A 14667-nucleotide genomic window follows, 5' to 3' on the forward strand; every position below is an offset into this window, starting at 1 on the left:
AAACATATCTCCTTCTAAGGATAAACAAATCTATGTTTACCCTTCTATGTGACACTGCCTCTCAACTAACAATTAGCAAATATTGAGAAAAAATATATACTCATTACCATATAACGCACTGAGATGGATATTGCAGAATAAAATATAATCTTTTGTCTTAAGGAAGCTAATTCAGTTAAGGAGCTATAATTAATGCAATTGTCAATGAACAGTGAAATCTGTGAAAAATCACAGGAAGGAGAGAATGTCAGGGGGATGAATGTCAAGGGGAGAATAGCTAGAGTAGTGAGGGAAGTTATGATGGATCTTGGAGGACAAGAAGAATTTGAATCATAAGGAAGGTAGAAAAGGGCATTCCAGGGGATGGAAACAGTATCAGATATGGCAGAGATAGAAATGAGTATGATGTGTTGATTTCAAATAATCTGTTCAACAAACACTGAGGGCCTATATGGCACCAACCATCATGCTAGATTCTAGGTGTACAAGATGGATAAAATGGGCAGGTTTCTCACAAACCCAAGTGAGAAACAGATATTTAAATAAAGGATTTCATTCTAATTAGGTAAAAGGTAAGAAGTATGCTTAAGGGGTATGGAAGCTCAAAGAAGTAGAGGCACTTAAGCACAGTGTGGTAGTCTGGAGAAGGCTATTGGAAGAGATGATGCCTTAGTTAAACGTGGAAGGATGAAAATTAGTTAACTTGATGAAAAGAGTTGAGAAGATTATTGTGCGTAGAGGGACTAGCATGAAAGAAGCATATAAGTGCTTATAGGAGCTTCTTAAAATTTGGAATTGTTGTAGAATAAAATAGAACAGGACAAGATGGAGAGGCAAAAGGGTGTCAGGTCAGAGAGATGTATATGTTATGCTAAGGGGCCTAGACTTTTTATCCTGTGTATTGTGAAAACTTGAAATGCTTTAAGTAGTAAGTGACATAGTCAGCTGTGTGTTTTAGACAAATCTCTCCTCTAGCTGCAATATGGAGGATAAATTTGAGAGTAACAAACCTTAAAGCAAGGAGACCACATTTATGTAAATATACTAGGCCAGGCAAGAGATAAGGAAGGCATGGGCTAGAACACATGGAACAGGGAGATTGGTGAAATATACCATTAAAATTGGCATAACTTAGTGACTGATTGAATGTGGGATATAAGTTTACCTGAAGGGTGTGAGAAGGGGAAATGTAGAAGAGTGGAAGAGAGTCTTGGAGAGTGGGGCAGGTTTTAATACCACTGCTGAGAGGAGAGTGAAGAGGAAGGTAAAGGATTAAGTAGGACTTCAAGTCCATAGAGGTTGGATTCCAAGACTCTCAAGGTACCCAATCTGTAGCTTTACATAATTTTCCATAGCATCACCCAGTACTCTGAATATAAAAGTAGAAAAGGTGGACTGTGGAACTGATCTAGGGTTGAATTCTTGCTACTAGGGAGAGAATAACAATGAGGTATAAGTAAAGCCTTCCAAAAGGTTGTTACAGAATTGGGAATGTGAAATTATGGTAGTGCAAACGCAATGGAAGGGTACAGGAAGGAAAAACAGTTCTAATAAGACTTGATAAGACTTGCTGATGGAGAGGATGTAGCAAAATTCAGTAGTCGAAGATGCCCTCAAAGAGTCAAATGTAGGTGACTAATAAATAGTGGTACTACTGGTAAAGGCCGGAATCTTGGGAAATTAAAGTTGGTTTTAGAGAAGATTATTAATTCCATTTTAGATATGTTGAGGTACAGGTGAAGGTGAGACATCTAAGTGCAATAACGAGGCTACAAATTAGTAAAATAAACAAAACAAATACAATAAGTAAAAAATGCATACATACTTTAGTTCCATATCGTTATGGTAGCCATCCCTGTGCTAATAAGATCTGGGCTGGATGAGGGACATGAGGAAAGCAGTGAGAATGATGAAAAAAGACAGAGATTAGGTATAGTAGGAGCACATACAAAGTGGATGGAAAATAAGGCAGAGACAGAAAGAAGGGTTATAAGTAAAATAATTAAGGTGTCACATGTCAAGTTGTTTTTGTCTTACCACTTGATTGCTTATAATATGGGTTTCTGTTCTGTTCTTTGAAATTCTCACTAGCTAATTTAAATTCTTCAGCCAGTTTTTAAATCCTCAAATATTTACTCTTCTTAAAATGGAATAGTCAAAGTAGTAAGGAAAATTTGTTCTATTATGCTAGTGGTCAGCACTCCCTCCCTGGCCAGATGAAAATTTCACCAAAATCTTTCTTCTCTTATACTAATAACCTTGAAATTTGAGAGTGCTAACATGACCCTCCCTTTAGAAGTGACCAGAGTACACACACTTCTCATAACTGACTCAGTTCCAATTTTACCTAATTCTAGCCATTAAATTAGAAGGTACTTATTTCAGATATCATCACCCCAGCAATAGGAAAAATACTGTAACAAGTAAAAGTTTGGCATTTCTCCAAACATCTACTACTTTATGAAGCCCTACCACTTCTATTTCTACACTTGTCTAAGACAACATTCTTCAAAATCCTAGATAGAAACACAGATCTCTATGTAACTTTTTGGGATATGTTGAATCATATTAATTAGGAAACTTAAATACTATAAGCATAGGGTTAGCACTCAACATATCAAAATTAATAGTGCACGGATTCATATATTAAACTAATCTCTACTGAGGTAGGCCTAATCTGTGCCAGTTTCTATCTTTAACACTTGAAATACAGACAAGTTAGATGAAGTCCTTACCCTCAAAGACCTTACATTCTGGTGGGAGATAAAGACACATACAGAGAAAATTAGACACACAGGCTAAGGAAGCACAGAAGATAAGTCTTGAAGGAAGTGAAAAGGCTTCCAGGGAAGTAGCATGTTAATGAATGAGTAGGAATTGAAGAGAAGATGTTTCAGACAAAACGGCAGCATGAACAAGGGCAGAGAGATGAGAAATAGGGTAATAGTTTCTGGAAACCAAAAGCAGTTTGCAGGTTCTGACCTAACACAAATCATGGCAGGAAGTAGGAGGGGATATGCCTGGAGAAGGCAGGAAGGAGCAAGATGGCAAGGAGCTATGAAGCTTAGATTTTTATCCTCAGAAAATAGAGAAACAATCGAGGGTTTTAAAGTGAGGAATGGCATGGAAAGATGTGCACTTTAGGTGAAACACTCTAGTGGTTAAATTAAGGGTAGATTTGGGGAGACAAAACTGATGGCAGGGAGAGTAGTTAGGAGGTTGTGGCAATGTTCTAGAACAATGCTTCTCAAAATTTATTGTGAGTACAAATGATCTAGGGATCTTGTCAAAATGCAGTTTCTGATTCAGTAGGTCTTCAGTGAGGACTGAGATTCTTTTTCTAACACGCTCGCAAATGATGCTAATGATGCTGGTCACAAACCACACTTTGAGTAGCAAAACTCTAGGAGAGATGTTGAGGGCCTGATCTAGTGTGGGAAAAGCAGGGCTAGAGATAAGGGAACTGGTAAAACAGTCTTAGCTTTGTGTTTCATTAGATATAAGAAGTGAAAAAGGTAATTTTGGGGGAGTCACAGTCAACTACAGGTTTCTACTTTGAACGAATGGAATTGAAATGGCTATGAAGTATTCAGGTAAAGCAGTAGCTGCCAGTTGGATATGAGTCCAAAGCTTGACAGAAAGGTCATAAGCATACAGATAAGATGAAATCAGGGTAACAGATCAGATCATATTTGTATAGTGAGGGCAAAATGGAGCCACAGGAACACCTACATTTAGGTAATGAATTAAAAAAAGAGCCCCCAAAGAAAACAGAAAAGAAATAGAAACACACAAGAAGAGTAGAGCTTTAGGAGTTACATATGACAAAGATTAGGGCTTTAAGGAGGGAGTGATAAATATTTTCACATGAAGCAAAAAGTTCTAGTAAGGAAAGAACTGAAAAAGAACAGTGAGTGGAGGAAGAGAAGTGGGTGGAAGAGAGAATATGAAACGCGAATAAAATATACTAGTAGTGAGAAGGTGCCTGTGGGGGAAAAATGAAAAAAAAATATGGTTAGAAGAGCAAGTGGATTCCTTCAGTCAGGATCAGAATCTTTATTGTGCCTGAATTCTTGCCACTCTTTCTAGTTCCTTTGTTAATACTCTCTCCTTCCCACTTCTACAAATCTAAATCATATACTTCCTCTACGAACATTTTCTGAACCATGATGTTTTACTCCCCTGGTTACCAAAAATATGTACACAAAAATTCATGCCTGTAGCCTCTTACAATGAAGTATCATTAACATAACTAGTTTACACACTTGCTCCTTCAGGGAAAATGGTATACCCTCATTTGTATTCCCAAGAATAAGTAGCCTAGTACCTTAGAGACACTTAAACCATACTTAGTAACTAAATAATATAACTACAGTGTCACTAATTAAAAATGCTTCCTTATGTACCTATGACATAACATGAGACCATGGGAATACCTGTACTCGATTTTATAACTAATGAAGGTCATCTAAACTTTTCTGAGTCTCATTTTCTAGAAACCAACAGATGGACCCTGAAGTCCTTACTCATCTAAAATTCTATAATCCCATGAGTACTATCAACCTACTACTCAATATGAGTAAAATGATATATACATAAGACAATATGTTTCATAAAATATAACTTTTCTATGAAAGAGTTTTGGTATATTTTTACTGTTTACCATTTGCATCTGATTTTGCTGGAAGAGGTTTCTCTCTTATCTTGTCTACAAACTTCTTTCTAGCTTCATTTCTTTTGTGTTTTTTCCCAACATAATGTTGTTGGGCCATTAATGGACTATTAAAGGAAGCAGGACAGAGCTTGCAATACTTGTTTGGATTATTCAAATCCAAAGCACTGCTGGAAGAGGAAGGCATAGTCTTGTCTTTAATCCCACCTGGAGGAAGCTTGACAGCAAGAGGCTTCAGAAAAGTTGATTCTGCAGAAGTAGTAATAGGCACACCTGCTGAAATAATTGTAATGAGAAGTGATCAACATGTATTCAGCTATCAGATCTCCATTCATTATAAAGTATTAGGGAAATTCAGAATTCTTTGAAAACTTGCTATCTTTGGACTTTTTCCTCACAGGGCTGTTGGATAAAGGTACTCAGGTTAAAAAGAATTTCCTTCTGTGAAAACAAAAATTTGGATGCAAGTCTGACACCAAGTTTCTCCAACAAAGGTACAGGAAGGAAGAATATCAGCATTAGCTTTTAGCTTATTACATTAATTTGAAAAATAAACGAAAGCATGAGAGTTTAGGATGATTCTTGAAATTAGTGAGGGTAAAACAGAGGGTGCCAACTTCTAAGTTGGTGCCTTTCCTGAGTAGCACAGTAAGTCTATTCAGTCCAGATTTGTGGTGTTTGTATCAAAATAAAATTTATGCAGTTATTTAAGGCTATACAATAATGTTTCCACAATTACAGTTATTTCAGAGCTCTTATATTTCATAACCTCTCTGAGCTCAATTTGATGAATTGTGGGGACTGAAAATAAGACTTTACACGATAATTTCTATTGTAGGACATACTGATTCCAACCCTCTTTGGACCGACAGGAAGAAAAACAAATATGCAAAAATTAGAAAGACTAGAATAAGTTTAAAAATAATTCTGATTTAATTTATTAAGATAAAAGTATGTTTTAATGCTGTATGAGGCCTACAATATGAGTTGGAAATTAACCTTGTTCAATTTTCCATGCTATGCATGCCTTATTCCTAAAGTGTTGAAGCTAGTGTGAATGTGGTAACTTATTTATTGCAGAGGATTAATCATCTCATTTTTTGTTCTCATTTTTTGTTCAAAACACAAGTTTGATTTTTCCAGGGTATACTCTTCCACTTTAGGCCAGAAGTGAGATCTTTGTGATAGATTTCTCATGTGCTGGTGACTCAACATCACTGGAAGGAGGAAAGAGGCAATGTTTTATAGTTCTCTGTATCTTTGGGATCTAGCATAAAATAAGTGCTCATTATTGATTGATAATGTTGGTGGTACTTTTTCTTTATATTCAGAGGAAAAAAGCAGTGAACTATCAAGTTTGAAGGAGAGTCCATAAGATATGTATTTCTTTTGCTTATAGTTATAGTCAGAAAATGCTACACCGTAACTATATTATGATGAAGACACTGGTCTGAACATGTGAGAGAATGCTTTAGAAAGTACTAAAGAAAAAAACTGATAGATGGCAAGGGGAAGAAGTAAGAAGGAGCTAAGATTTTGTGATTTGATTAGAACCTGGACAGCTCAGGCTGCTTTTTATTGTTTCTTTATAGCAGCATAGCAAATAACTTGTTTTCATTTGTATTTAATAAACTGAAAAGGAAAGGTCATAACATTTCTTAAAATTCAGCTAGCAATTACAATCTCCATACTAAATGACAAAGACACAGAAAGAGATTACTGGGCAGAAGAACAAGAATCCAGTTATTGCTCCAGAGTGAAAGTCTCTCTAATTAAAAAATGGGTAGCAGGTTGGGAAAAAATGACAGGGAGACCCTGTATGGAAGCTAAAGAGGTGAATATAACCTTACCCAACTCTGGCTGAAATCCTGATGGAGATACCTGATCATGCTCCTCCATTAATTGCTTCAGTTTTTTAGCATGGACTTTTCCCACATAGTGAGACTGAGCAACAACTGGAGAGCTAAATATCATGTTGCAGAGATCACAAAATTTGTTTCTGTCCACTACATTACTCCTATGCACCTGAAATAAGCACAATGTTGAAATAAGCACAATCTTGTTAGAATGATTTGATAACTCAAAGTTTAGAATTATGACATCAATATAGGCCACTTACCTTAAATTTCTTAACATCCATCTTCATTTTCTTACCAGGCACTTCGTTTTGTTCCCCATGAATTTGAGAATAAAACCTAACATTTTGAGCATGTTTCTCACTCTGAAAAAAGATATAATATGACTTTGTACATTCAATGACAGAGGCACCCCAAATTTACACCTCTCTGAATTTCAGGATGGCATTTGTGAGTTGTAATATATGTGGTGTGTACCAAGTTTACGAAAGAGCTTCACATGCTTTTTCAAATCTCTAAATCTCAGTTAAAATAAAAATAATACTATAATTTAGAGGTCAATAACTTTATGTTCTTGTTTTTAACAGGCTCCTGGTTGCTTCTCAGTATCAAATTTCTTCTGCTTACTTACACATCTTGGGCAACATACCCAGATAAAAGACTGCATGTTTCAGCTTCCCTTTCAGCAAAATGTAACCATATGACTAGATTCTGGCCAAAAAGATATAATCTGAACTTTTCGGTGGAACTTCTGAGAAATCTCCTTAACAGGCTGGGAGATGAGCCCCTCTTCCAGCCTTCTTCCCTCCTGTTTCTGGAATTAAGATGGAAAGGTCAGAGTTCAAACAGTCATCTGGGACTATGGGGGATCTTGAGGACAAAAGCTAGCTCATCAAAACAGAAAGACAGAAAATACCTAGGTCCCTGATGATGTCATGGAACTGTCATATCAGCTTTGCACTGGCTACCTCTCAAATTCTTTTATGTGAAGATTTTAACCCTTCAAGGTTAATTAAGCACATTAGAGATTAGAAAAATCTCTAAAAATGTGTAACAAAATATATAAGAATAACAAAAGTATTGGTGTTGTGGTAGAAGGGAAACTAATATTCCTGAGCACATGCTGTGAGACAATCACTACAGAATTTTAAATTATGAAATATATCCATCTTATAGAAAAGCACAGGAAATAATATAGCTGAAGCCCATACCCACCACATATGTAGTTCTACTTCCTCATGCCCACAATCTCTTCCTCCTCACTCTCTCCCCATTAGTAACCACTGTCTTAGAGTTGATCTATATCATTTTATTTCATGCTTTTCCTTTTTTACCACATATGCATGTACCCATAAATGGTATTATATACTATCATCATTTAAAATTTTTATGAAAATAGAACCATTATATTCATATCCTTTTCAATTTGCTTTTTATAACTCTCTATTATATTTTTAAGATTTACCCATATTGGTACAGATAGTTCTCATTCATTTCTGCTACATGCTGCATAATATTCTACTCTATATGTTACCCATTTAGTCATATATTGAAGGCAGTTATATTTGTTTATTTTGCTATTAAAAGCATTTCTCCATTGAATACATGTAAACACATCTCTTAATATACATGTCCAAGGCTTTCTTTAAAGTAGATACCTAGAAGTAGAATTCTCTTGACTTACAAGATTTGAGGATTTTTAACTATAATATGTATTATAAAATTTGTCCCCAAAGATGTTGCAGCAGCCCACAACTCCAAATGCAATGAATTTAAAGGTTTCTGTCTTTGTATATTCTCCTGAAGTGTTATGTGCTATTAGATTTTAATTTTTGACATGATGATTTTGATAACACAGCTCATCACTTTAACTTACATTTCCTGTATGATCACTAGTGAAGCTGAGTATCTCTTCTATAGCCTGTTCATATTACTTTCCCATTTTTCTATTGGGTTGTTTCTTGTCCTAACTGATATATAGTCCTTTATATATTCTAGACAATAATCTTTTGTTACCTACATGGGCTATAAATACCACTCAATATGTGATTTGTTTTTTACCTTTATGATTTTTTTCATATAAATTTTCCTGACTACATCTTTATTTTAAAGCTATAGCAATGAAGCAAAACTCTTGTACAGAAAGGCAAACAAAGCAATACAATAACACAGAATAATAGCCACAAAACAAACATATATATGAAATTTAGAATATGAAAGAAGTGTCACTACAAATCAATGGGGCAAGAATGGACTGTGAAATCAACAGTGCTGAGACACCTGGCTCTCTGTATGGAAAAAATGTCATCAACACCCTCCTCCACATGCAAAAATCAATCCTAGATGGATTAACACTTTAACATATTAAATAAAACTTTTAAAGGTATTAGAAGAAAATAGAGGGAAGTATCTATATGACAAAAGTGCAAGAAATGGTTGCTTAAACAAATAAGTATATACAAAAAGGGAAATATTAATAACTGCAACATCATTAAAATTCAAAACTTCTTTGTCAAAGGTTAGTTGGCCGTATAATTGTAGATTTATTTCTGGGTTTTCAATTCTGTTCCATTGATCTATGTGTCCATTTTTGTGCCAGTACCATACTGTTCTTTTTTAATATTTATTTATTTATTTTGAGAGAGAGATAGAGAGCAGGGGAGGGGCAAAGAGAGAGGGAGACGGAGAATCCCAAGCAGGCTCTACAGCTGTCAGCGCAGAACCTGACGTGGGGCTCAAACTCATGAACTGTGAGATCATGACCTGAGCCAAAACCAAGAGTCGGAGACTTAACCAACTGAGCCACCCAGGCGCCCCAGTACTGTTTTGATCACTAAAGCTTTGTAACATAACTTGAAGTCTGGAATAGTGATGATACCTCCAGCTTTGCTTTTCTTTTTCAAGATTGCTTTCACCACACCAGGTATCTTGTGGTTCCATATAAATTTTAGGACTGTTTGTTCTAGTTCTGTGAAAAATGTTTTTGGTATTTTGATAAGGATTGCATTAAATGTGTAGATGGATTTGGGGAGTATAGACATTTAACAATATTTGTTCTTCAAATCCATGAACATGGAATGTCTTTCCATTTCTTTGTGTCCTCTTCATTTCAGCAGTGTTTTATAGTTTTCAAAGTACAAGTCTTTCCCCATTTTGGTTAGATTAATTCCTAGGTATCTTACTGGTTTTGGTGTAATTATAAATGAATTTATTCCTTAATTTCTCTTTCTGCTGTTTCATTATTGGTGTATAGAAATGTAACAGATTTTGGGGCACCTGGGTGGCTCAGTCAGTTAAGCATCTGACTTCAGCTCAGGTCATGATCTCATGGTTCGTGGGTTTGAGCCCTGCATTGGGCTCTGTGTTGACAGCTCAGAGCCTGGAGCCTATTTCTGATTCTGTGTCTCTCTCTCTCTCTCTGCACCTCCCCCGCACACACTCTGTCTCTCTCTGTCTCTCAAAAATAAGTAAACATTAAAAAAATTTTAAAAAGTAACAGATTTCTGAATGTTGATTATGTATCCTGTGACTTTACTGAATTTGTTTATCAGTTACAGCAGTTTTTTAGGTGGAGTCCTTTGGGAAAACTGGACAGCAACATGCAAATGAAACTGGACCACTTTCTTACATGATACACAAAAATAAATTCAAAATGGATTAAACACCTAAATATGAGACCTGAAACCATAAAAATCCTAGAGGAGAACATAGGCAGTAACCTCTTTGATATGGGCTGTAGCTACTTCTTTCTAGATAGGTCTCCTGAGGCAAGGTAAACAAGAGCAAAAATAAACAATTGGAAATTCATCAAAACAGAAAGCTTCTGCACAGCAAAGGAAACAATCAACAATCAACAAAAAAAAAAGTATGCAGGCAACCTGAACCTGAAGAATGGGAGAAGATATTTGCAAATAACATATCTGATAAATGGTTTGTATCCAAAATATATTAAGAACTTATCAAACTCAACACCCCAAAATGAGTAATTCAATTAAAAAATGGGCAGAGGAGGGGTGCCTTGGTGGCCTGTTGGATTAACCATCTGACTTCGGCTCAGGTCGTGATCTCACAGTTTGTGAGTCTGAGCCCCATGTTGGATTCTGTGCTGACAGTTCAGACCCTGGAGCTTGCTTTGGATTCTGTGTCTCCTTCTTTGCCCCTCCCCCCGCTCTCTCTCTCTCTCTCAAAAATAAACATTAAAACTTTTCTTTTAAAAATAGGCAGATGACATGAATAGAACTTTTTCCAAAGAAGATATCCAGATGGCCAGCAAACACATGAAAAGATGCTCAATATCACTCATCATCAGGGAAATACAAATCATAACTACAATGAGATGTCACCTCACACCTGTCAGAATAGCTAAAATCAACAACACAGGAAACAATAGATGCTGGTAAGGATGTGAAGAAAGGGGAACCCTTCTTGCACTGTTGGTGGGAATGAAAATTAGTGCAGCCACTATGGAAAACAGTATGGAAGTTCCTCAAAAAGTTAAAAACAGAAGTACCCTGTGGTCCGACAATTGCACTAGTGGTATATATCCAAAGAATACAAAAATACTAATTCAAAGGGATACCTGCACCCAGATGTTTATAACAGCATTATCTATAACAGCTAAATTATGGAAACAGCCCAAGTATCCATTGACTAATGAATGGATAAAAAAGAAGTCGTATATATATACAATGGAATATTACTCAGCCATTAAAAAAATGAAATCTTGCCATTTGAAATGACATGGATGAAGCTGGAGAGTATAATTTTAAACGAAATAAGTAAGTCAGAGAAAGACAAATACCATATGAATTCACTCATATATGGAATTTAAGAAACAAAACAAACAAGCAAAAGGAAAAAAGAGAGAGAGAGAGAGAGATCTCTTAACTATAGAGATCAAATTAATGGTTACCAGAGGGGAGGTGGGTTGAGGACAGGTTAAATAGGTGATGGGGACTGAGGCGTGCACTTGTTGTGATGACAACCAAATGTTGTATGTAAATGTTAAATCACTAAATTCTATCCCTGAAACTAATACTACACTATATGTTAAACAAAAATTTGAAAAAAAGAAAAAAATTGTAACCTATAAAATCTAGAATAAAATTGATGATAATAAATGAAATTTTAAGAGACATATATAGCCAATTTTCTATTCTTATTAAAACCATATTGGGTTTCAAAAATGTATTTTGGAATTTTAAAGAAAAACAATTCATTCAAAAGTACTTATTTCATAATATAGTGAATAGCAAACCTGGCTCTTAGGAAATTTAGCTTTGCTTTCCCCAAAACTTTCCAGAGTAGAATAGCTTTTCAAAGGTTCAGAATTCTGTAAAATGTTTTTATTAAAAAAAACAGTCTTTTTGAAAATATATAAACTTTCAAAGTACTATAATTGGCAATGTTTTAAATATCAATCTCATTTTATAAAGTGCCAACTTTTTATTATAGGCTAGTAACAAACATTTTGTAGTCATACAATGTGTAAACTTATCTGTTTGCTTTTTAGTATAATACATTTTTTTACAGTGCATTTTTATTGACTGCATTATTTGTAGAGTCTATGAAAATAAGGAAAGTATATTATTTATAATTTAATCCCCCTAACAATCCAAGCTCTGAAATACTGGAAGTTCTCAATAAATATTTGTTAATAAAAAAGCCACAACATTACATAATGCCTTATCACCATGAAAATATTACAGAAAAAATAAAAAGATGTAATGATAGGGCAGATTGTCCAGAATATGCTCTTATATGAAAAAACAAGTAAAAACCAACAGATACAATTCTCTTTTGTTAAGATGTGTGTGTGTGTGTGTGTGTGTGTGTGTGTGTGTGTGTGTGTATGCACGTGCAGAAAGCATACTGGAATCATACCAGCAAAAGAAAAGTTAAGTGATGGTTACCTACAAGTGACAGAATTATAACTGAATGTGATTTTCTCATGATTTTGTGTATTTTCTACGCTGAATAGTACTTCGTAAGCCCATAAAAAGCTGTTTTTTTCACATTTAAATTCAAATGGTTCTAACCACAGTTATCACAGAGCCCCTTGATTGTGTGTCTCTCTTTACTAACTCTGAATCTTTGAACTATGGGGTCTGAAGATGTACTAGGCACTTTCACATATTTGATTTCATTTAATTCTTACACGTTTAATAAGAGAGATTTTACCACTCCTATTTTGCAGGTTCAAGGAACATGCTCAGAAAGGTAAAATGACTTGCCCAGGGTTACACAGCAGTGATGGAGTTAAAGCTTGAATGTATGTCCTCTCAATCCACATCTAACAAAATTTCCCTGTCATTACAGTAATTGAATCCCAGTCAACGTAAGAAGGAAATATAGCTACCAATAATATTAGCAATGGACAAAATGAGACATTTTTTAAAAAAAATTAATGTTTATTTTTATTTTTGAGGAAGAGAGAGACAGAGCGTGAGTTGGGGAAGGGCAGAGAGAGAGAGGGAGACACAGAATTTGAAACAGGCTCCAGGCTCTGAGCTGTCAGCACAGAGCCCAACACAGGGCTCAAATTCGGAAACAGCAAGATCATGACCTAGGCCGAAGTCAGACGCTCAACTGACTGAGCCAACCAGGCGTCCCTAAGACAAGATGTGTTTTAAAAAGTAAAGCTGCCATTATATTTTTTAGAGTAAATTTATCTAGTACTTTTAGTAACCCAGACCCTAGATATGAAATAAATCCAATAGCTCACTGTATAGAAATGAGAGGTAACACCAAATTAGAGAAAAGAACACTGGACATGAAAGAAGGAATCATTTTTAAGCTTAGTCATGCCAATGATGCTATGAAAAATCATGATCCCTCTGGTACTCAGTTTTCTAATCAGTAAACCAAAGGAGTAAGAACATTAAACATTCCTTCTTCCAGCTTTAGAATTTTATGGTTCTGTGCTTAAAAACATGTTGGTTAAGAGGAAACTGAGCAGCTTAGTCGGTTAAGTACCTGACTCTTGATTTTGGCTCAGTTCATAATCTCATACTTTGAGACCGAGCCCTATGTTGGGCTCTGCGCTGACAGCACAGAGCATGTTTGGGATTCTCTCTCTCCCTCTCTGCCCCTTCTGTGCTTGTGTGCATGTGTGTGTGCATGGGCTCTGTCTCTATCTCTCTCAAATAAATAAAAACAAACATTAAAAAAAAAACTGTTGGCTAAGTCAAATGCAAGACAGGTTCATTTTGTTTTTATAGCCTTCATTTACTGTACACAAAGACTCTGGAGTTTTATAATATGCCTTGATTAACATTAATAGTTACCTACTCAAGCTTTAAAATGCCTCCCTTATATTTACTACAAGCACTTGAAGAGACAGTGGTTTGATGAATACAAAGGGAGGCAGAATGGTGTAAATAAAAGAAAAGAAGCTCGGAATCAAAAAGATTTTAAACTCAAATTCCCCAAACTTAAGCTAGTAAAGTTACTGTCCCTCTCTGAGCCCGTCTCATCATCCATCAAAGGGAAATAATTCCACCTACTTCACAGGATTTTCATAAGAGCCAAAAACCATAAAATATGAAGTTTATCTGCCACATTTAAAAGACTACATTAGATTCTATTCCCATTATTTTTAACCTACCTCATAATGTGAAATCCTTTGTGATTCAAACTGTAGCACCACTCCACATATATTACAAAAGTTATCTGTAAAAAGTTCAGTCTTTTCCTGTTCATTCCAAGTCATATCTATGAATAAAATAAAGGGAAGTGAGACACATTAATTAATACTTAGAAGTTATCATTTTCATTCATTTCACATGTCACCTCAAATCTGAGTACTTACGAGGCTACAGTAATAGCTTTTTGCTTAACGAGTATGCAATTTAAATAAAATGTGTATATTAAGTATGCTTCCAATGTCTGATACAGCAAGAGTTACTTATTTAGTATGATAAGTCTAAGCAATACCATTCCAAAAGGAAAGTTATGTTATGTGGGGTATCAGTAACTTCATGAAATTCGTAGAATGATCTAGGGCACCAATAATGAAAGGCAGGATTAAAAAAAAATAGCCTTGGAATTTTGTTTTACAGCAGATAATTCTTAGAAAAGCATTGTTTTAAGACTATCACCTGTCTAGAGCTATGGCTCCAATGTTACCTAAAAACAATT

General features: G+C 35.3%; 1 protein-coding gene across 4 annotated transcripts in view; it reads right to left on the reverse strand.

The window, feature by feature from the left end:
- ZMAT1 (zinc finger matrin-type 1) overlaps positions 1–14667 on the reverse strand; it is a 44676-nt gene that overhangs the window by 14196 nt on the left and 15813 nt on the right. Inside the window, exons 3-6 of one of the 4 annotated variants that reach the window (XM_042974231.1) lie at positions 14135–14241; positions 6792–6893; positions 6523–6697; positions 4664–4945 (exon numbers count right to left, since the gene is read on the reverse strand). In XM_042974231.1, the coding sequence (XP_042830165.1) occupies positions 4664–4945; positions 6523–6697; positions 6792–6893; positions 14135–14241 (666 nt within the window). Of the gene's footprint in view, positions 1–1825; positions 1871–4663; positions 4949–6522; positions 6698–6791; positions 6894–14134; positions 14242–14667 lie in introns of those variants that run through there. The other 3 variants (XM_042974232.1, XM_042974230.1, XM_015540593.2) reach the window with 3 other exon arrangements.

The sequence above is a fragment of the Panthera tigris genome, chromosome X, assembly GCF_018350195.1.
Source record: "Panthera tigris isolate Pti1 chromosome X, P.tigris_Pti1_mat1.1, whole genome shotgun sequence".
NCBI lineage: Eukaryota > Metazoa > Chordata > Mammalia > Carnivora > Felidae > Panthera > Panthera tigris.